The 22534-nt window shown below is 35.9% G+C and overlaps 1 protein-coding gene and 2 non-coding genes across 3 annotated transcripts; 2 read left to right on the top strand and 1 right to left on the bottom strand.

The window, feature by feature from the left end:
• Window positions 1-392: 392 nt before the first annotated feature.
• On the top strand, window positions 393-500 carry LOC130984758 (small nucleolar RNA R71). The gene has a single exon (XR_009088670.1). It is a non-coding gene; the product is annotated as a small nucleolar RNA R71 (small nucleolar RNA).
• An 8530-nt stretch (window positions 501-9030) lies between these two features.
• Window positions 9031-9138, top strand: LOC130984757 (small nucleolar RNA R71). The gene has a single exon (XR_009088669.1). It is a non-coding gene; the product is annotated as a small nucleolar RNA R71 (small nucleolar RNA).
• Window positions 9139-18334: 9196 nt separating this feature from the next.
• On the bottom strand, window positions 18335-18772 carry LOC130980396 (uncharacterized). The gene has a single exon (XM_057904083.1). It carries the CDS (start codon window positions 18770-18772, stop codon window positions 18335-18337), a length of 438 nt encoding a protein of 145 aa, XP_057760066.1.
• Window positions 18773-22534: the final 3762 nt, after the last annotated feature.

Genomic DNA, 22534 nt, shown 5'->3' with positions numbered 1-22534 from the left:
GTTCTCCTAGGTAATTCACCTCTTCCATTGAAGGGTTCTCAGGATCATAAGCTTCTTCCTCAGATGAAGCCTCCTTAGTATGCTTGGTGCATTTGCATTCCAGACAGACTTTGAGAAATCAAATTGACTTGTTGAGTCAATATTTTATTCTGAGCCAAAATGGCGTTCAGAGTGTCAATCTCAAGAACTCTTTTCTTCTGACTAGTCCCATTGTTCACAGGATTCCTTTCAGAAGTGTACATGAATTGGTTATTTGCAACCATTTCAATTAATTCTTGAGCCTCTGTAGGCGTCTTCTTCAGATGAAGAGATCCTCCAGCAGAGCTATCCAAGGACATCTTGGATAGTTCAGAGAGACCATCATAGAAAATACCTATGATGCTCCATTCAGAAAGCATGTCAGAAGGACATCTTCTGATCAATTGTTTGTATCTTTCCCAAGCTTCATAGAGGGATTCACCATCCTTCTGTCTGAAGGTTTGGACTTCCACTCTAAGCTTACTCCATCTTTGTGGTGGAAAGAACTTTGCCAAGAAGGCATGACTAGCTTTTCCCAAGAGTCCAGGCTTTCTTTAGGTTGAGAGTCCAACCATATTCTAGCTCTGTCTCTTACAGCAAAAGGGAATAGCATCAGTCTATAGACCTCAGGGTCAACCCCATTAGTCTTGACTGTGTCACAGATTTGCAAGAATTCAGCTAAGAACTGATGAGGATCTTCCATTGGAAGTCCATGGAACTTGCAATTCTGTTGCATTAGAGAAACTAATTGAGGCTTAAGCTCAAAGTTGTTTGCTCCAATGGCAGGGATAGAGATGCTTCTCCCATAAAAATCAGGAGTAGGTGCAGTAAAGTCACCCAGCACCTTCCTTGCATTGTTTGCATTATTGTTATTTTCGGCTGCCATGTCTTCTTCTTCTTTGAAGAATTCGGTCAGGTCCTCTAAAGAGAGTTGTGCTTTGGCTTCTCTTAGCTTTCTCTTCAAGGTCCTTTCGGGTTCAGGGTCAGCTTCAACAAGAATGCCTTTGTCTCTGCTTCTGCTCATATGAAAGAGAAAGAACAAGAAAATGTGGAATCCTCTATGTCACAGTATAGAGATTCCTTGAGGTGTCAGAGGAAAAGAGAAATAGAAAGAAGAAGGAGAAGAAGAATTCGAACTTTAATTAGATAAGGTTCGAATTGTGCATTGAGAAGGAGTGGTACTCCATAAATAGAAGGATGTGAGAAGGAGGGAAGAGAATTTTCGAAAATTAATTAAAATATCTTGAAAACATTTTTGAAAAACACTAATTGATTTTCGAAAATAAAAGTGGAAAAGAAATCAAGTGATTTTTGAAAAAGATTTTGAAATTAGAAATTAAAAAGATTTGATTGAAAACTATTTTGACAAAGATGTAGTTAAGAAGATATGATTGGTTTTAAAAGATGTGATGAGAAGATATGATTTGAAAACAATTTTAAAAAGATATGATTTGAAAACAATAAAAAAAAAGATTTGATTTGAAAATAAATAACTTGCCTAACAAGAAAAGATATGATTCAAACATAAAACCTTCCTCAACAGAAAAGGCAACAAATTTGAGATGTTCAATCAAATCATTAATTGTTAGTAAGTATCTTTAAAGAAGGAAAGAAATTAATTTGAAAACATTTGATTGAAAAGATATGATTTGAAAAAGATTTGATTTTGAAAAACTTTGAAAACTTGAAAAAAATTGATTTTGAAAACAAAATCTTCCCCCTAGCACCATCCTGGCGTTAAACGCCCAGAATGGTATCCATTCTGGCGTTTAACGCCCAAAATGCACCCTTTTTGGGCGTTAAACGCCCAACCAGGTACCCTGGCTGGCGTTTAAACGCCAGTCTGCCTTCTTCACTGGGCATTTTTGAATGCCCAGCTTTTTCTGTATAATTCCTCTGCAGTATGTTCTAAATCTTCAATTCTCTGTATTATTGACTTGAAAAGACTCAAATTAAAAATATTTTTGGATTTTTAATAATCAAAATGCAACAAGAATCAAATAACAATGCATGCAAGACACCAAACTTAGCAGTTTGTATACTACTGACACTACATGAGACACATAAACACTCAAGTCAAGAGAATTCAAAGATCAGAGTAAGAAATCATCAAGAATTACTTGAAGATCCTTAAGACACAAGAATGAATGCATGCAATTGACACCAAACTTAAGATGAGACACTAGACTCAAGCAAGAAATATTTTTGGTTTTTATGATTTTCTAATTTTTTTTTTGTGTTTTTCGAAAATTAAGTGGAAAAAGATATCAAAATTCTTAATGAGAATCCCAGGAATCAGTGCAATGCTAGTCTAAGACTCCGGTCCAGGAATTAGACATGGCTTCACAGCCAGCCAAACTTTCAAAGAAAGCTTCGGTCCAAAACACTAGACATGGCCAAAGGCCAGCCAAGCCTTAGCAGATCACTGCTCCAAAAGCAAGATCAACAAGCTCTTGTGATGATAAGTTGAAACCTCGGTCCAATGAAATTAGACATGGCTTTACAGCCAGCCAGATTTCAGCAAATCATCATGAAACTCTAGAATTCATCTTCAAGAATTTCGAAAAAAAATAAATGCCTAATCTAAGCAACAAGATGAACCGTCAGTTGTCCATACACAAGAACAATCCCCGGCAACGGCGCCAAAAACTTGGTGCACGAAATTGTGATCAATACTTTTCAAAACATAAACAATCCCTAGTAATGGCTCCAAAGACTTGGTGCTCAATACCATGGCATAAACACAACTTCGCACAACTAACCAGCAAGTGCACTGGGTCGTCCAAGTAATAAACCTTACGCGAGTAAGGGTCGATCCCACGGAGATTGGTGGTATGAAGCAAGCTATGGTCATCTTGTAAATCTCAGTCAGGCAGACTCAAATGTATAATGGTGATGAACGAAAATAGCATAAAGATAAAGATAGAGATACTTATGTACATCATTGGTGTAAGAGCTTCAGACAAGTGCATGAAGATGCCTTCCCTTCCGTCTCTCTGCTTTCCTACAGTCTTCATCCAATCCTTCTTACTCCTTTCCATGGCAAGCTCGTGTAGGGTTTCACCGTTGTCAATGGCTACCTCCCATCCTCTCAGTGAAAATACGTCCCTGATGCTCTGTCACAGCATAGGCTAATCATCTGTCGGTTCTCGGTCAGGCGCGGAATAGAATCCAGTGATTCTTTTGCGTCTGTCACTAACGCCCCGCCTTTCGGAGTTTGAAGCACGTCACAGTCATTCAATCATTGAATCCTACTCAGAATACCACAGACAAGGTTAGACCTTCCGGATTCTCTTGAATGCCGCCATCAGTTCTTGCCTATACCACGAAGAGTCTGATCTCACGGAATGGCTGGCTCGTTTGTCAGGCGAGCACTCGTTGTCAGGCGATCAACCATGCATCATGCAATCAGAAATCCAAGAGATATTCACCAAGCCTCGAATGCTTGTAGAACTAAGAATGGTTGTCAGTCACCTTGTTCATAGGTGAGAATGATGATGAGTGTCAATCATCACCTTCATCAAGTTGAATAACAAGTGATATCTTGGACAAAGAACAAGCGGAATTGAATAGAAGAACAATAGTAATTGCATTAATACTCGAGGTACAGCAGAGCTCCACACCTTAATCTATGGTGTGTAGAAACTCCACCGTTGAAAATACATAAGAACAAGGTCTAGGCATGGCCGAATGGCCAGCCTCCCAAAGTGAGCTCAATCATCAAAACATGATCAAAAGACTCTCTATCTCAAGATGTCTAATACAATAGTAAAAGGTCCTACTTATAGAAAACTAGTAGCCTAAGGTGTACAAAGATGAGTAAATGACATAAAAATCCACTTCCGGGCCCACTTGGTGTGTGCTTGGGCTGAGCAATGAAGCATTTTCGTGTAGAGACTTCTCTTGGAGTTAAACGCCAGCTTTTATGCCAGTTTGGGCGTTTAACTCCCAATTAGGTGCCAGTTCTGGCGTTTAACGCTGGAATTTCTGTAGGTGACTTTGAACGCCGGTTTGGGCCATCAAATCTTGGGCAAAGTATGGACTATCATATATTGCTGGAAAGCCCAGGATGTCTACTTTCCAACGCCGTTGAGAGCGCGCCAATTGGGCTTCTGTAGCTCCAGAAAATCCACTTCGAGTGCAGGGAGGTCAGAATCCAACAGCATCTGCAGTCCTTTTCAGTCTCTGAATCAGATTTTTGCTCAGGTCCCTCAATTTCAGCCAGAAAATACCTGAAATCACAGAAAAACACACAAACTCATAGTAAAGTCCAGAAAAGTGAATTTTAACTAAAAACTAATAAAAATATACTAAGAACTCAACTAAAACTACTAAAAACATACTAAAAACAATGCCAAAAAGCGTACAAATTATCCGCTCATCACAACACCAAACTTAAATTGTTGCTTGTCCCCAAGCAACTAAAGATCAAATAAGATAAAAAGAAGAGAATATGCAATGAAATCCAAAAACATCTATGAAGATCAGTATTAATTAGATGAGCGGGGCTTTTAGCTTTTTGCCTCTGAATAGTTTTGGCATCTCACTTTATCCTTTGGAACTCAGAATGATTGGCTTCTTTAGGAACTCAGAATCCAGATAGTGTTATTGATTCTCCTAGTTAAGTATGATGATTCTTGAACACAGCTACTTTATTGGGTCTTGGCTGTGGCCCAAAGCACTCTGTCTTCCAGTATTACCACCGGATACATACATGCCACAGACACATAATTGGGTGAACCTTTTCAGATTGTGACTCAGCTTTGCTAAAGTCCCCAATTAGAGGTGTCCAGGGTTCTTAAGCACACTCTTATTGCCTTGGATCACAACTTTATTTCTTTCTTTTTCTTTCTCTTTTCTTTTTTTTCTCTTTTTTTCTTTTTTTTTCGATTTTTTTTTTTCGTTTTGCTTCTTCTTTTTTTTTTATATTCACTGCTTTTTCTTGCTTCAAGAATCATTTTTATGATTTTTCAGATCCTCAGTAACATGTCTCCTTTTTCATCATTCTTTCAAGAGCCAACATTCATGAACCACAAATTCAAAAGACATATGCACTGTTCAAGCATACATTCAGAGAACAAAAGTGTTGCCACCACATCAAAATAATTAAACTGTTATAAAATTCAAAATTCATGCAATTCTTTTTCTTTTCAATTAAGCACGTTTTTATTTAAGAAAGGTGATGGATTCATAGGACATTCATAACTTTAAGGCATAGACACTAAGACACTAATGATCATAAGACACAAACATGGATAAACATAAGCACTAAAATTCGAAAAACAGAAGAATAAAGAACAAGGAAATCAAGGAACGGGTCCACCTTTAGTGATGGCGGCTCTTCCTTCCTCTTGAAGGTCCTATGGAGTGCTTGAGCTCCTCAATGTCTCTTCCTTGCCTTTGTTGCTCCTTTCTCATGATTCTTTGATCTTCTCTTATTTCATGGAGGAGAATGGAGTGTTCTTGGTGCTCCATCCTTAGTTGTCCCATGTTGGAACTCAATTCTCCTAGGGAGGTGTTTAGTTGCTCCCAATAGTTTTGTGGAGGAAAGTACATCCCTTGAGGCATCTCAGGGATCTCATGATAAGAGGGGTCTCTTGTGTGCTCCATCCTTTTCTTGGTAATGGGCTTATCTTCATCAATGGTGATGTCTCCCTCTATGTCAACTCCAACTGAATAACAGAGGTGACAAATGAGGTGAGGAAAGGCTAACCTTGCCAAGGTAGAGGACTTATCCGCCACCTTGTAGAGTTCTTGGGCTATGACCTCATGAACTTCCACTTCTTCTCCAATCATGATGCTATGGATCATGATGGCCCGGTCTAAAGTAACTTCGGACCGGTTGCTAGTGGGAATGATTGAGCGTTGGATAAACTCCAACCATCCTCTAGCCACGGGTTTGAGGTCATGCCTTCTCAATTGAACCGGCTTGCCTCTTGAATCTCTCTTCCATTGTGTGCCCTCTTCACATATGATTGTGAGGACTTGGTCCAACCTTTGATCAAAGTTGACCCTTCTTGTGTAAGGATGTTCATCTCCTTGCATCATAGGCAAGTTGAACGCCACCCTCACACTTTCTGGACTAAAATCCAAGTATTTTCCCCGAACCATAGTAAGATAATTCTTTGGATCCGGGTTCATACTTTGATCATGGCTCTTGGTGATCCATGCATTGGCATAGAACTCTTGAACCATCAAGATTCCAACTTGTTGAATGGGGTTGGTAAGTACTTCCCAACCTCTTCTTTGGATCTCATGGCGGATCTCCGGATATTCACCCTTTTTGAGTGAAAAGGGGACCTCGGGGATCACCTTCTTCAAGGCCACAACTTCATAGAAGTGGTCTTGATGCACCCTTGAGATGAACCTATCCATCTCCCATGACTCGGAGGTGGAAGCTTTTGCCTTCCCTTTCCTCTTTCTAGAGGTTTCTCTGGCCTTGGATGCCATAATGGTTATGGAAAAACGAAAAAGCAACGCTTTTACCATACCAAACTTAAAATGTTTGCTCGTCCTCGAGCAAAAGAAGAAAGAAGAGAGTAAAAGAAGAAGAAATGAGGAAGAGGGAGATGGTGGTGTATTCGGCCAAGGAGGGGGAGAAGTGGTGTTTTGGTTGTGTGAAAATGAAGGAGTGAAGAAGGGTATTTATAGGAGAGGGGAGATGGGTTCGGCCATATTGGTGGGTTTGGGAGGGAAAGTGGTTTGAATTTGAAGGGTGAGGTTGGTGGGGTTTTATGAAGGATGGATGTGAGTGGTGAAGAGAAAGATGGGATTTGATAGGTGAAGGGTTTTTGGGGAAGAGGTGTTGAGGTGATTGGTGAATGGGGGAAGAAGAGAGAGAGTGGTGGTGGGGTTGGTGGGGATCCTGTGGGGTCCACAGATCCTGTGGTGTCAAGGAAAAGTCATCCCTGCACCAAATGTTGCTCAAAATCACGTTTTGAGCCATTTCTGGCGTTAAACGCCGGGCTGGTGCCCATTCCTGGCATTTAACGCCAGGTTCTTGCCCTTTTCTGGCGTTTAACGCCAGTCTGGTGCCCCTTTCTGGCGTTAAACGCCCAGAATGGTGCCAGACTGGGCGTTAAACGCCCAACTGCTAGGTTTACTGGCGTTTGAACGCCAGCAACATCTTCCTCCAGGTGTGCTGTTTTTCTTCCTGTTTTTTCATTTTGTTTTTTGCTTTTTCAATGGATTTTGTGACTTCTTATGATCATCAACCTACAAAAAACATAAAATAACAAAAGAAACTATATAAATTATAATCATTGGGTTGCCTCCCAACAAGCGCTTCTTAATGTCAGTAGCTTGACAGAGGGCTCTCATGGAGCCTCACAGATACTCAGAGCAATGTTGGAACCTCCCAACACCAAACTTAGAGTTTGAATGTGGGGGTTCAACACCAAACTTAGAGTTTGGTTGTGGCCTCCCAACACCAAACTTAGAGTTTGACTGTGGGGGCTCTTCTTGACTCTGATTTGAGAGAAGCTCTTCATGCTCCATCTCTATGGTGACAGAGGGATATCCTTGAGCCTTAAACACAAAGGATTCTTCATTCACTTGAATGATCAGTTCACCTCCATCAACATCAATCACAGCCTTTGCTGTGGCTAGGAAGGGTCTGCCAAGGATGATGGTTTCATCCATGCACCTTCCAGTCTCTAGGACTATGAAATCAGTAGGGATGTAATGGTCTTCAATCTTAACCAAAACATTCTCTACAAGTCCATAAGCTTGTTTTCTTGAGTTGTCTGCCATCTCTAGTGAGATTTTTGCAGCTTGTACCTCAAAGATCCTTAGCTTCTCCATTACTGAGAGAGGCATGAGGTTTACACTTGACCCTAAGTCACACAGAGCCTTCTTGAAGGTCATGGTGCCTATGGTACAAGGTATGGAAAACTTCCCAGGATCTTGTCTCTTTTGAGGTAATTTCTGCCTAGACAAGTCATCCAGCTCTTTGGTGAGCAAAGGAGGTTCATTCTCCCAAGTCTCATTTCCGAATAACTTGTCATTTAGCTTCATGATTGCTCCAAGGTATTTAGCAACTTGCTCTTCAGTGACATACTCATCCTCTTCAGAGGAAGAATACTCATCAGAGCTCATGAAAGGCAGAAGTAAGTCCAATGGAATCTCTATGGTCTCATTTTGAGTCCCAGATTCCCATGGTTCCTCATTGGGGAACTCATTGGAGGCTAGTGCACGCCCATTGAGGTCTTCCTCAGTGGCGTTCACTGCCTCTCCATCCTCTCCAAATTCGGCCATATTGATGGCTTTGCACTCTCCTTTTGGATTTTCTTCTGTGTTGCTTGGGAGAGTACTTGGAGGGAGTTCAGTAACTTTCTTGCTCAACTGTCCCACTTGTCCTTCCAAATTTCTAATGGAGGACCTTGTTTCATTCATGAAACTTTGAGTGGTTTTAATTAGATCAGAGACCATGGTTGCTAAGTCAGAGGGGTTCTGCTTAGGATTCTCTGTCTGTTGCTGAGAAGATGATGGAAAAGGTTTGCCATTGTTAAACCTGTTTCTTCCACCATTATTATTGAAACCTTGTTGAGGTCTCTCTTGATTCTTCCATGAGAGATTTGGGTGATTTCTCCATGAAAAATTATAGGTGTTACCATAGGGTTCTCCTAGGTAATTCACCTCTTCCATTGAAGGGTTCTCAGGATCATAAGCTTCTTCCTCAGATGAAGCCTCCTTAGTACTGCTTGGTGCATTTTGCATTCCAGACAGACTTTGAGAAATCAAATTGACTTGTTGAGTCAATATTTTATTCTGAGCCAAAATGGCGTTCAGAGTGTCAATCTCAAAAACTCTTTTCTTCTGACTAGTCCCATTGTTCACAGGATTCCTTTCTGAAGTGTACATGAATTGGTTATTTGCAACCATTTCAATTAATTCTTGAGCCTCTGTAGGCGTCTTCTTCAGATGAAGAGATCCTCCAGCAGAGCTATCCAAGGACATCTTGGATAGTTCAGAGAGACCATCATAGAAAATACCTATGATGCTCCATTCAGAAAGCATGTCAGAAGGACATCTTCTGATCAATTGTTTGTATCTTTCCCAAGCTTCATAGAGGGATTCACCATCCTTCTGTCTGAAGGTTTGGACTTCCACTCTAAGCTTACTCCATCTTTGTGGTGGAAAGAACTTTGCCAAGAAGGCATTGACTAGCTTTTCCCAAGAGTCCAGGCTTTCTTTAGGTTGAGAGTCCAACCATATTCTAGCTCTGTCTCTTACAGCAAAAGGGAATAGCATCAGTCTATAGACCTCAGGGTCAACCCCATTAGTCTTGACTGTGTCACAGATTTGCAAGAATTCAGCTAAGAACTGATGAGGATCTTCCATTGGAAGTCCATGGAACTTGCAATTCTGTTGCATTAGAGAAACTAATTGAGGCTTAAGCTCAAAGTTGTTTGCTCCAATGGCAGGGATAGAGATGCTTCTCCCATAAAAATCAGGAGTAGGTGCAGTAAAGTCACCCAGCACCTTCCTTGCATTGTTTGCATTATTGTTATTTTCGGCTGCCATGTCTTCTTCTTCTTTGAAGAATTCGGTCAGGTCCTCTAAAGAGAGTTGTGCTTTGGCTTCTCTTAGCTTTCTCTTCAAGGTCCTTTCGGGTTCAGGGTCAGCTTCAACAAGAATGCCTTTGTCTCTGCTTCTGCTCATATGAAAGAGAAGAGAACAAGAAAATGTGGAATCCTCTATGTCACAGTATAGAGATTCCTTGAGGTGTCAGAGGAAAAGAGAAATAGAAAGAAGAAGGAGAAGAAGAATTCGAACTTTAATTAGATAAGGTTCGAATTGTGCATTGAGAAGGAGTGGTACTCCATAAATAGAAGGATGTGAGAAGGAGGGAAGAGAATTTTCGAAAATTAATTAAAATATCTTGAAAACATTTTTGAAAAACACTAATTGATTTTCGAAAATAAAAGTGGAAAAGAAATCAAGTGATTTTTGAAAAAGATTTTGAAATTAGAAATTAAAAAGATTTGATTGAAAACTATTTTGACAAAGATGTAGTTAAGAAGATATGATTGGTTTTAAAAAGATGTGATTGAGAAGATATGATTTGAAAACAATTTTAAAAAGATATGATTTGAAAACAATAAAAAAAAAGATTTGATTTGAAAATAAATAACTTGCCTAACAAGAAAAGATATGATTCAAACATAAAACCTTCCTCAACAGAAAAGGCAACAAATTTGAGATGTTCAATCAAATCATTAATTGTTAGTAAGTATCTTTAAAGAAGGAAAGAAATTAATTTTGAAAACATTTGATTGAAAAGATATGATTTGAAAAAGATTTGATTTTGAAAAACTTTGAAAACTTGAAAAAAATTGATTTTGAAAACAAAATCTTCCCCCTAGCACCATCCTGGCGTTAAACGCCCAGAATGGTATCCATTCTGGCGTTTAACGCCCAAAATGCACCCTTTTTGGGCGTTAAACGCCCAACCAGGTACCCTGGCTGGCGTTTAAACGCCAGTCTGCCTTCTTCACTGGGCATTTTTGAATGCCCAGCTTTTTCTGTATAATTCCTCTGCAGTATGTTCTAAATCTTCAATTCTCTGTATTATTGACTTGAAAAGACTCAAATTAAAAATATTTTTGGATTTTTAATAATCAAAATGCAACAAGAATCAAATAACAATGCATGCAAGACACCAAACTTAGCAGTTTGTATACTACTGACACTACATGAGACACATAAACACTCAAGTCAAGAGAATTCAAAGATTAGAGTAAGAAATCATCAAGAATTACTTGAAGATCCTTAAGACACAAGAATGAATGCATGCAATTGACACCAAACTTAAGATGAGACACTAGACTCAAGCAAGAAATTTTTGGTTTTTATGATTTTCTAATTTTTTTTTTGTGTTTTTCGAAAATTAAGTGGAAAAAGATATCAAAATTCTTAATGAGAATCCCAGGAATCAGTGCAATGCTAGTCTAAGACTCCGGTCCAGGAATTAGACATGGCTTCACAGCCAGCCAAACTTTCAAAGAAAGCTTCGGTCCAAAACACTAGACATGGCCAAAGGCCAGCCAAGCCTTAGCAGATCACTGCTCCAAAAGCAAAATCAACAAGCTCTTGTGATGATAAGTTGAAACCTCGGTCCAATGAAATTAGACATGGCTTTACAGCCAGCCAGATTTCAGCAAATCATCATGAAACTCTAGAATTCATCTTCAAGAATTTCGAAAAAAAATAAATGCCTAATCTAAGCAACAAGATGAACCGTCAGTTGTCCATACACAAGAACAATCCCCGGCAACGGCGCCAAAAACTTGGTGCACGAAATTGTGATCAATACTTTTCAAAACATAAACAATCCCTAGTAATGGCTCCAAAGACTTGGTGCTCAATACCATGGCATAAACACAACTTCGCACAACTAACCAGTAAGTGCACTGGGTCGTCCAAGTAATAAACCTTACGCGAGTAAGGGTCGATCCCACGGAGATTGGTGGTATGAAGCAAGCTATGGTCATCTTGTAAATCTCAGTCAGGCAGACTCAAATGTATAATGGTGATGAATGAAAATAGCATAAAGATAAAGATAGAGATACTTATGTACATCATTGGTGTAAGAGCTTCAGACAAGTGCATGAAGATGCCTTCCCTTCCGTCTCTCTGCTTTCCTACAGTCTTCATCCAATCCTTCTTACTCCTTTCCATGGCAAGCTCGTGTAGGGTTTCACCGTTGTCAATGGCTACCTCCCATCCTCTCAGTGAAAATACGTCCCTGATGCTCTGTCACAGCATAGGCTAATCATCTGTCGGTTCTCGGTCAGGCGCGGAATAGAATCCAGTGATTCTTTTGCGTCTGTCACTAACGCCCCGCCTTTCGGAGTTTGAAGCACGTCACAGTCATTCAATCATTGAATCCTACTCAGAATACCACAGACAAGGTTAGACCTTCCGGATTCTCTTGAATGCCGCCATCAGTTCTTGCCTATACCACGAAGAGTCTGATCTCACGGAATGGCTGGCTCGTTTGTCAGGCGAGCACTCGGTTGTCAGGCGATCAACCATGCATCATGCAATCAGAAATCCAAGAGATATTCACCAAGCCTCGAATGCTTGTAGAACTAAGAATGGTTGTCAGTCACCTTGTTCATAGGTGAGAATGATGATGAGTGTCAATCATCACCTTCATCAAGTTGAATAACAAGTGATATCTTGGACAAAGAACAAGCGGAATTGAATAGAAGAACAATAGTAATTGCATTAATACTCGAGGTACAGCAGAGCTCCACACCTTAATCTATGGTGTGTAGAAACTCCACCGTTGAAATACATAAGAACAAGGTCTAGGCATGGCCGAATGGCCAGCCTCCCAAAGTGAGCTCAATCATCAAAACATGATCAAAAGACTCTCTATCTCAAGATGTCTAATACAATAGTAAAAGGTCCTACTTAGAAAACTAGTAGCCTAAGTGTACAAAGATGAGTAAATGACATAAAATCCACTTCCGGGCCCACTTGGTGTGTTGCTTGGGCTGAGCAATGAAGCATTTGTCGAGAGGAGTTTAAACGCCAGCTTTTATGCCAGTTTGGGCGTTTAACTCCCAATTAGGTGCCAGTTCCCCGGCGTTAACGCTGGAATTTCTGTAGGTGACTTTGAACGCCGGTTTGGGCCATCAAATCTTGGGCAAAGTATGGACTATCATATATTGCTGGAAAGCTCAGGATGTCTACTTTTCAACGCCGTTGAGAGCGCGCCAATTGGGCTTCTGTAGCTCCAGAAAATCCACTTCGAGTGCAGGGAGGTCAGAATCCAACAGCATCTGCAGTCCTTTTCAGTCTCTGAATCAGATTTTTGCTCAGGTCCCTCAATTTCAGCCAGAAAATACCTGAAATCACAGAAAAACACACAAACTCATAGTAAAGTCCAGAAAAGTGAATTTTAACTAAAAACTAATAAAAATATACTAAGAACTCAACTAAAACTACTAAAAACATACTAAAAACAATGTCAAAAAGCGTACAAATTATCCGCTCATCAATGCCCATTTTCCATAAGATGTAGTTTCTCAAGGATGACTATTATTTAATATGATCTTGAAAAGCTACTCATGTACATATATAAATAGGCTTAAGCCTCTGAGTATTATACACAAATGAAAAACAATAATAAAACAAAAGCAAATGCTATTCTATCTCTCTTTACTTTTTATATTCCTTTCTATCTTTATATATATACTTATGCAATTCTCTCTTTATTTACTTTTTATACTCCTTTCTATCTTTGTATATATATATATACATTACAACATATAATATTATTATATATATATATAAATTATTATTGAGCTAATTATTTTAATACTAGAGTCTTCTATTTATACATCTTTATTTTATATATCTTTTATTTTACAACAAATATCTTCATTTTTTATAGGATCTCATTTTTTGCAAGAATTCTATTTTTTATTTTTTTTGTCTGATTAATTATTAATTTTCATAAAATTTTATTTTATACAAAAAGTCTAAATAACAAGATGGTGAATAAGATAGTAATTTCTTTTAGAATTGTGAAAAGAAACGCCACAGATATAGAAAATGACGCAATAATATATATATATATAGCACATATAAAATGACTAAAAAATATATATAAAAAATAAACTATTAAGGACAATTAAATACATTTATTAATTTCGGAGACTAACGGAGATGGAACGGGGATCTCCGCTCAGGTCCTCGCGCTTGTCTCGGGAGAATTTCGCTCTCCGTCTCCATTCCCATAGAAAAAATTTCCACAATCGAATTTTCATTTGGAGCCGTCTCTGCAGAAATTCCTGTGTCTTAGAAAGTTTTGTCATTTCTACGAAATAATCAGTTAATTAATCAAATAAGTATAATTTTTAAAAAATTAATTAATTTACAATAATAAAATAAAAAATATTTTATATATAAATATATTGTTTTATTATATTCAATTTAATTTCAATTAAATTTTATTTAAATCTTTAAATTTTTTAATTTTTAATTTTTCTGTTTCTAAAATATTGATTATTTTACCTTTCAAAATACTGATATGATAATATATTTGTAAGTGATAATATAAAATTTTTATTTGGTAAAATTTTTACTTTTTAAAAAATAATTTATAAAAATTAGTTTTGAAAAATAGGATAAAGTATTAAATTAAGGGGACGATTCAAATAAAAATATTTATTTTATTTTTTGCTAAATATATTTTTGTATTGTATTTTAATTGATTTTTAACTAAGTTATTCGGTGTTTCTCGTCAGATATTATTATATCTTTCAAAAGATTTTCTTCTAAAAACAATAAAAATATTTAGATTGGATTAAAACCAAAAAAAAATAATAAATTAATTATTAGATTTTTTCTAAAATTATTTATATAAAAAAATGTCACACTCATCAAAAAATATATATATATAATTTTTTAAAAGTAAAATTTATCATACGAGTTATATCAATAACAAGGTTCAAGTCTCAATAAATTTTTGCAAAAAAAAATAATAACTAGTTTATATTTGTGCGATATATAAAATAATTACTATATTATTATTACATTAAAGATTAAAATTTATTAATTTAAATTTATTTTTATTTTTAATATAAGTATTAGAAATAAATAAAATTTTTATACCTAGATATCATGTAACAAAATATATATAATATTAATTAATTTTTAAAAATTCTTAAAAATAGTTTCTTTTTGTTTAATCATATAACTATTTATTAAAGTGGACAGACTAATTAATTTCTTCTCATATATATTTTTTAAAAAACAATAAAAGTAATTAATTAGGACATTGGTTGAGATAATTAAAATTACTATTTCATTAAATTTTAATTTAAAGAGAAATCTTAGTTAATTTTGATATAAAAATTTTGATTTTGAAAGCATTGATAAAAATTATGTTAAATTTTGATTTATTTTATTCTCATTAAAATTAATCACTATATAGGTTAAAGTTCTATTTTAAAGTTATACTCGAACTTCAATCTGATTTTTAAAATTTTAATTTACTTAAGTTAAAAAAAATATTTATATTTGTGTGACATATAAAATAATTATCATATTATTATTATTACATTATATATATATCGGCAAAAAAAGTCCAACTTATTTAAAATATAATTTTCTTCTAATATTTGATTAAATTGTTCTTATATTTAGTACTCTTTTTATTGTTGAGACTTCCTCTTAGCTAAAAGTATAATCATTATAAATATTTTAATTACTATTGCTAGAGGTGTTCGCAGATCGGATATGGCCAAAATTTTGATATGATCTGCACTAAATTCATCAGATCAGATTCGATATCCGCACATTTTATTTTTTAATCGGATATTAAATATATCCGTAATATAAAAAATATTAAAAAAATTATTTCTATAAAAAAATCAATAATTTTTTTTTACTCTTTTAAACATATTTAGTTGTTTACTCCTATCTGATTAGAGTTTGGATCAGATTCAATCCAATCCGATCATCTTACGGATCGGATCATATCCACAAATTATAGACTAGATACGGATAAATAACATGAATTTGTGGTTATAATCCGATCTATAAACACCTTTAACTACTGCTATAAGTTCGTTGCTGCAAAAGTATATTTTTTTTATTATAAACCATTATTAGATCTTAATTATCATTAAAAGCCTTAATTGTCAATAAAGAGATAATACTTTTATTAGTTTATGAAGTTATGTTCGTATTTCAATCTAATTTCGAAAGTTTCGATTTACTCAATTTAGTCTCCTAACTTAGTAATTATGATTCACGTTGGTTCCTGTCTTATTTTTGTCACGGTCTCATAGAACCGTTAACGGCATGTTGAGATGAACTAACGACGACTATGCTGTACTTTCTAGTGACTATTTGATATGACAATTGAAGCTTTTTTACCTTGATTTTTTTCATAAAACACTTAAAATCCTAGTGTGAATCATGGATACCAAGTTAAAATATCAAACTAAGTAAATTAAAACTTTAAAAATTAGATTGAAATTCAAACTTAATTTCAAAACAGAACTTTAACTTATGTAGTGATTAATTTAAATGAGAAAAAAAACCCAAAATTCAATATAATTTTTATCAATGCTTTTAAATTCAAAATTTCTATACCAAAATTAACTACGATTTCTCTTTAAATTAAAATTTTAATAAATCAGTAATTTTAATTATCTCAACTAATGCCCCAATTAATTAATTTTATCGTCTTAAAAAAAACTGTATATGAAAAGAAATTAATTAGTTTGTCCATTTTAATAAATAGTTATTTGACTAAAATAAAAGAAATTTTTTTTTCAAATTTTTTAAAAATAAATTAATATTATATATATTTTGTTACATGACATCTAGTTATGAAAATTTTATTTATTTCTAATACGTATATTAAAAATAAAAACAAATTTAAATTAGTGAATTTTAATCTATAATGTCATAATACTATAGTAATTATTTTATATATCGCACGAATATAAACTAGTTATTTTTTTGCAAAAATTTTATGAGGCTTGAGACTTGTTATTGATATAATTTGTATGATAAATTTTATTTTAAAAAAATTATATATATTGATGAGCGTGACATATTTTTTTATATAAACAATTTCAGAAAAAATCTAATACATAATTTATTATTTTTTTGGTTTTAATCCAATCTAAATGTTTGTTATTGTTTTTGAAAAGAAAATTTTTTAAAGAATTTAATAATATGTAACGAAGAATACCAAATAAGTTATACAGAAAATAATTAAAATGTAATACGAAAACATCTTTAACAAAAGATGAAATAGGCATCTTTATTTGAGTCGTCCCTTAAATTAATCCATTACGTTTGGACTTAATCCTGTTTTAATTCTTAAAATTAAAGTGTCTTATTTAAAATAAAAAAATCATTTAACTTTAATATAGTTCTACCGTGAGTTCAAGATTAAATAATTAATAGAATGTCTTGCGTCACAGTAGTACAAGAACAATGTCGATAATTTGGAAAAGATGTACAAGTTCGAGAGGTACAGCAATGGATGCATCTCCGCGAGCCGCTAACCTTAACTCAAGCACATGGAGAACATTGTCGGAAACTCGCTTTCCGTGAAAAAGTTCACCAGCGACAACGAGGACAAAGTCATTGTCATCTTTATCACGGAACTCACATCGGTTACCGAAGGGGTTGATTATGAGTTTTTCAGATTTGGAAACTTAGCTTCGTTGATGATTTAACTTTGACTTCAACAATGAAATTAAATGAAATTTTTTTGAATTCAAATAGAATATTTTAAATTTTAGAGATCAAAACAGAATTAGACTCAAACATAACAGACCGATTTTACCCTAAAAAATAGCTTTTTAAAAATTTTAGTATTTATATTTGGTAAATTAAATTAAAAATAATTTTTAATAAACATGAACAACAATAAGTATTTAGTAAAATAATTTTTAAATTTAAAAATACTATAATAAATATTAATATAAATATCAATTTTAGATATTAATTAATGAATAAGATTATATTAGACTTTTTAATTTTGATAAGTACAAATTAACTTTTAAATTTTTTTTTTAATTTTAAAATATTACAAATATAAGTACATGAATTTTTATAAGAGAATATCTCAAAAACTAACACTTTTATTAAAATTTAGCCAATATTTAACTATAAAAAATATAATTTTATACTATTAAAAATATTAATAATAATTAATTAACAACTATAAATTATAAAATATACTAATTTCTTAATACTACTATTTGTTTTTTTAATTTATCAAACACAAAACAGTCGCTGTACTTCAAAAAACTTTTCCAAACAAACAAAGTCTAAGTATATACTTAACCATATTCAATCATGTTGTTAATTCTAGAAAATTCAGCGACGGAATCAGATTATGCAGCATCGACGACTCGTTAATTTATGGCAGCATCAACAAGAAACGTTCAGCAACGTATTTAACAGCCAGGTTGTATTATGTAGTTATGTACAGCCAAATACTACTACTTGGGCTTGGGCCCACTTGCTACAATATTCAGCCAGCTACATCGTACGCTCATTCATGCTGATGTTGCCAGTGCGATTTTCTATATGAAAAAAGGGAGCTAGTATTATTTATATAAACACTACATCTTATATCATTCATTTTATACAAAATTCACAATACAAGATAAATAAATGGTATAAGATGTTCAGACAAAAGAGTTTAAAGGATCAAATGTGAAGAATTAAGTACCTAATTAATAATTAATTTAATATGGACTGCATCAATTACATGGGTATGGAAACATATACAGAAAGAAATGGAATAGAGCAAAAGCGAAGTTAATTAACGCCGTTGAACAGAGTTGGTGGTGGCGGCGGCGAGTGCAGAACTCGCTTTAACGGCGAGATCACAGAGGAGAGGCAGAGTTAACGGCTCACGAGATTTGGAGGCGGGAACGAGGAAGTAGATTCGGCCAGGGAGAAGTTCCTCGTCGTCGGGAACGCGTGGCATGCACGTGCCTACATGCAATGACTCTGCGTTGCAGAGGAAGCAACCGGGAGTCTCTGAAGCCACGTGGCTGGCTGGGATTGGGCGGTGGTACTCCCTGATCCCTTTACCCTCCATGTCCATCACCATGATGCTCGACGGTCTCCGGAAAGATTCGAAAACTCCTGCTTCGCGGCGTTTGCTGGCGGTTAGCGATGATGACGAAGGTGCCTTTGTTTTTGACGGTGTGGTCGGAAACTTGGAGTGAGAATGAGAAGACGCACAAACACCCATTGGAGATGTATGATGTTTATGACTTAATGAGTTCGTAACTTCACCACTTGCTTCTACCTTTTTATTGCGGCTTCCTTTTTAAAAAAATATTAAAAAATTATTGAAATTTATTATTTTTATTATTATTAATTCATTATTAATATTTAAAAATATAAAATAAAATATATTATTAAATTGTTAGACTAAAAAATTAAATTAATAATTACATAATGATAAAAATAAATAAATTTTAATCATTTTAATATTCTTTAATTTTTTATTATTTAATTTGTTTTGTAGTGTGGGTTGTGGATCTAGTTTGTTCTATGGTGCGTGCGTCCAAAGATTAGGTTGCAAAATGTAACTGGGTCAGGGTCTCTCACTTATATATATTGACATAACACAAGTGCATTATGTAGGAGACTTTAGCAATTGATAATCAAATGTGAATACTATATACTTAATATAGTGATATGTACATATGAGATGAGTTGTCCCTATCGTGTGTGCGCGTGCGTCCTCGCTCTGATGTGCCTTCAAGATTAATCGTTATCAATTCCACAAACAAGATTAAAAAGAGAAACGGCAGATACACCTAAAATTATTATGTGTACTGTAGAATGTGGATGGTTGATTTTGTTTTTCAGTATTTCAAAATGTAATCTCTTGTGTGTGTGTGCTGCTTTCCCGCAGATACAGATTGAAAATAATCAAATATACTATTTGTTTTGTTAGTATTAAACTATGGGATTTTTTGTCGGACAATAGTTGAGGTTACTTTTGTTCTGAACCATTATCCACTGTGAAGCATTCTCCACCAATTGAGACAATATAATAGCTCAACCCAAAGCTAGTTACCAATCCCATCATCGCTACTAATGACGATCCCATATTTCCCCCAACTACTTCTAGCATTCTCCCATGATTTGCTCTCTTTTTTAACTCCGTCGTCACTTCTTCAAAGCTCGCAAGATAATATATTACGAATTGGTCTCTTTTTAACCCATTCGCCCTCAGCCCTCTTTTTAACTCATTCTCCCATGATTTGGTCTCTAGCACTGAACGAATGAGTGATTTAGAACTTGGAAAACAATCGTACACATTTGTAGTATTAATATTAGTATAGATCTATTATTAATTTATTATATCAGCACTCTGGACTTTGGAAATTTTTTTCATAATTATGTGACACTGAAACTGATGACAAACTCGATATATTTTTATCTAATAATATAAATTACTGAAAATAATATTGATACTTCTTGATGATGATGATATATCAAACTATATAACAATATTCTTCCAAAATAACATCAAGGAGATTGAGAATTATTATTTTAAAAAAGATGAGTGATACATAAAGTATTAGTATACAAAAAATGTCGAGTATTAGATATGACCAAGAGAAAAGGGAGTGCCATTTTATGAAAGGACTATGCTATACAAGAGTCAAAATGAGTGTGTTTTTTAACCACTTTGTTGGGGACGGATTCGGTGTGTCGAGATTCTTTGGCATACCAGTGCACATGATGTTTATGTTTGGCTGATCGGTGCGTCATTTGAGGGTGGCCGTCGGATCTCTCTGTTTTTTCAATCCAATGGTAGAGATTATTCTTTCTCTCTCCTCTTATGATTGGTTAGTGGTGTAGGTGTGTCAGAGGGGTTAGTTTGCAAATTTCACTTTGTAGCTGGTTATTTTTGTTATAATTAAAAATTAGTTGGGTTTATGTGGAATTATTTTATCATGTTTTAAGAGCTAAATTAATGACTGTTAGTGACTCTGTTTAACGCCAAATCTGACATGATAGAGGAGGGCTGAGAGGGAAGGAAAAGCGCCGTGGACGTCGTCCGACGCATACAAGATAAGCTGCGCTGGATACGTATCCGTCACTGACCCATCAATGGAGTAACGGAGTTGCAGGAAGCTTTCTCCCGCGGAGTCACACTACAAAGCTGCCTGCTCTCCGAAATGCCGCCTCTGTCGCGACTCGTTGGTTCGGAGGATGAAGATCTGCATAGCGTCCTTGCCGGAGCTGGATACGGTGACCGTCCGATAACAAGGAGTGATGTTTCGGCTAGATGCATGGCTTTGCCGGAGACGCCCAACAAGGAAAGATCGAAGCGGCGCGGGGATGGTGGGCGACAGGATGACGAAGGAGAAACCCATCGTGTTACGGGTCGGGCGGGTTAGGTTAGAACACAGTTGGTTGAACTTGGGTCAGTCGTGATGGGCCTATGGATTTTTTTTCCTGAGATGCACATTTTTTCTGAAACCAATGCTGGGCTGAAGTGTTGGGCTATTACAAGTGTTGTTAAAACAAGATAAATGGTCTAGTATGGTAGTCCTTTTCACCGGACGAGCTGGTCCGGTGTCGAAAGAGGCAGAGAAAGGAAACGATGAAAGGGGGTGCAGAGGTGCGGTCTTTGTCGCCAGACAGGGCATGATCGAGTTTCCTCCCACTTAAATCCCAACACCAGAATGAACACACAAGAGGGTGCATCATACTTTAGTGGTGAGGGCGTCGGTGAAACTTGCAGAAGGGAGGACTCGTCTGCGGAGGATGAGGTAAGACTTTGCCAACAAATTTGTTTAGTCGTCTTTTTCAATTTATGTATTGCTGTTCATCGATTCCGAGTTAATGGCTAACTGAAAGTATCGTCGTAGCTGGCATGGGACGATGCATCGGACGTTGCCTTGGACGATGGTTATGATTCACAGGGCACAATTTGGTAACCATTCATTATTTTTAGTGCGCTCACAGCTTAATCCAGTGGGAACCTGGGTCTTCAAATTAGGCAAAGGTTTGGTGATGCAGCAGGTGTTTTAGCTTCTTAGAAGATCATGCGTGATGTTCTATGTTTGGACAAAGAATAGGTAGCTATAGTAAACTGTTTTGGACTGTTATACTTCCAATTTGACCATATCCAGGCCGCTATATGACTTTATTTTGTAACGCCCTATATTTAAACTGGAAATTATTTTAGAGCATCCATGGTGCTGTATGGATTGAAATTGCAAATTAGTGTAGAGAGCATCCATGCTGCTGTGTGAATTGGAATTGTAAAGTAATTTAAGGAACACTGATATTTTGAAAAGTTCTTAGTTACACCGGTCATAAGATTATATCATGTACAAAAAGAGTGAAGTCTAGCAGTTTGCAACATCGACAATCAGAACACAATAGTTGTTGCCAAATCAGAAAAGGCAATCCAAAATAACATGGTCAGCTAGGTCATCAACCCAGTTGGATTCATTCAAAATCAAGAAATTTGACCAACAGCTCCACTTCTGGGTGGGTACTGGAGATCTCAAAAACGGCCAGCTTGGGCACACTTATGTTACACTTGCGCAAGAAACCCACCCACCCTTTGCTAATGGCCCCACAATTGCGCCTTCTCTTGCCCCCGTATTTGTTGTAGACGGCCCGGACGGAGATCTCCCCCGATCTGAGAGTCACCATGACACAATCGTTGACGTCGTCTCCAAAGTGCGGCACATTTGGCTGGGCAAACCAAAATGGAGCAAGGAGATGTAGTTAATGAGATGTGTAACATGAATGCAATGTGCATGCAGTCAAACAGAATGAAACGACAACTACTGACGATGGCATCATGAACAATTAGCATGCAGAGGAACAACACTTTATGTAGAAGGGCACACATGCCTACAAAGTAAGGACCATCGAAAGAACAAAACTTTATGTAGACCAGGTATTGGCCGCCACATTACTTCTAATAGAGGGCACAGCAGGGGAACAAAACAGATAATGCGGTCCCCAAAGT

Source organism: Arachis stenosperma, chromosome 5, assembly GCF_014773155.1.
Source record: "Arachis stenosperma cultivar V10309 chromosome 5, arast.V10309.gnm1.PFL2, whole genome shotgun sequence".
NCBI classification, from domain to species: Eukaryota; Viridiplantae; Streptophyta; class Magnoliopsida; order Fabales; family Fabaceae; genus Arachis; species Arachis stenosperma.
This window is presented reverse-complemented; position numbering and strand designations above follow the sequence as displayed.

Bases quoted from the DNA above. Each gene is read 5' to 3' on its own strand.
- LOC130980396 (XM_057904083.1), bottom strand. From the start codon at position 18,772: ATGGGTGTTTGTGCGTCTTCTCATTCTCACTCCAAGTTTCCGACCACA.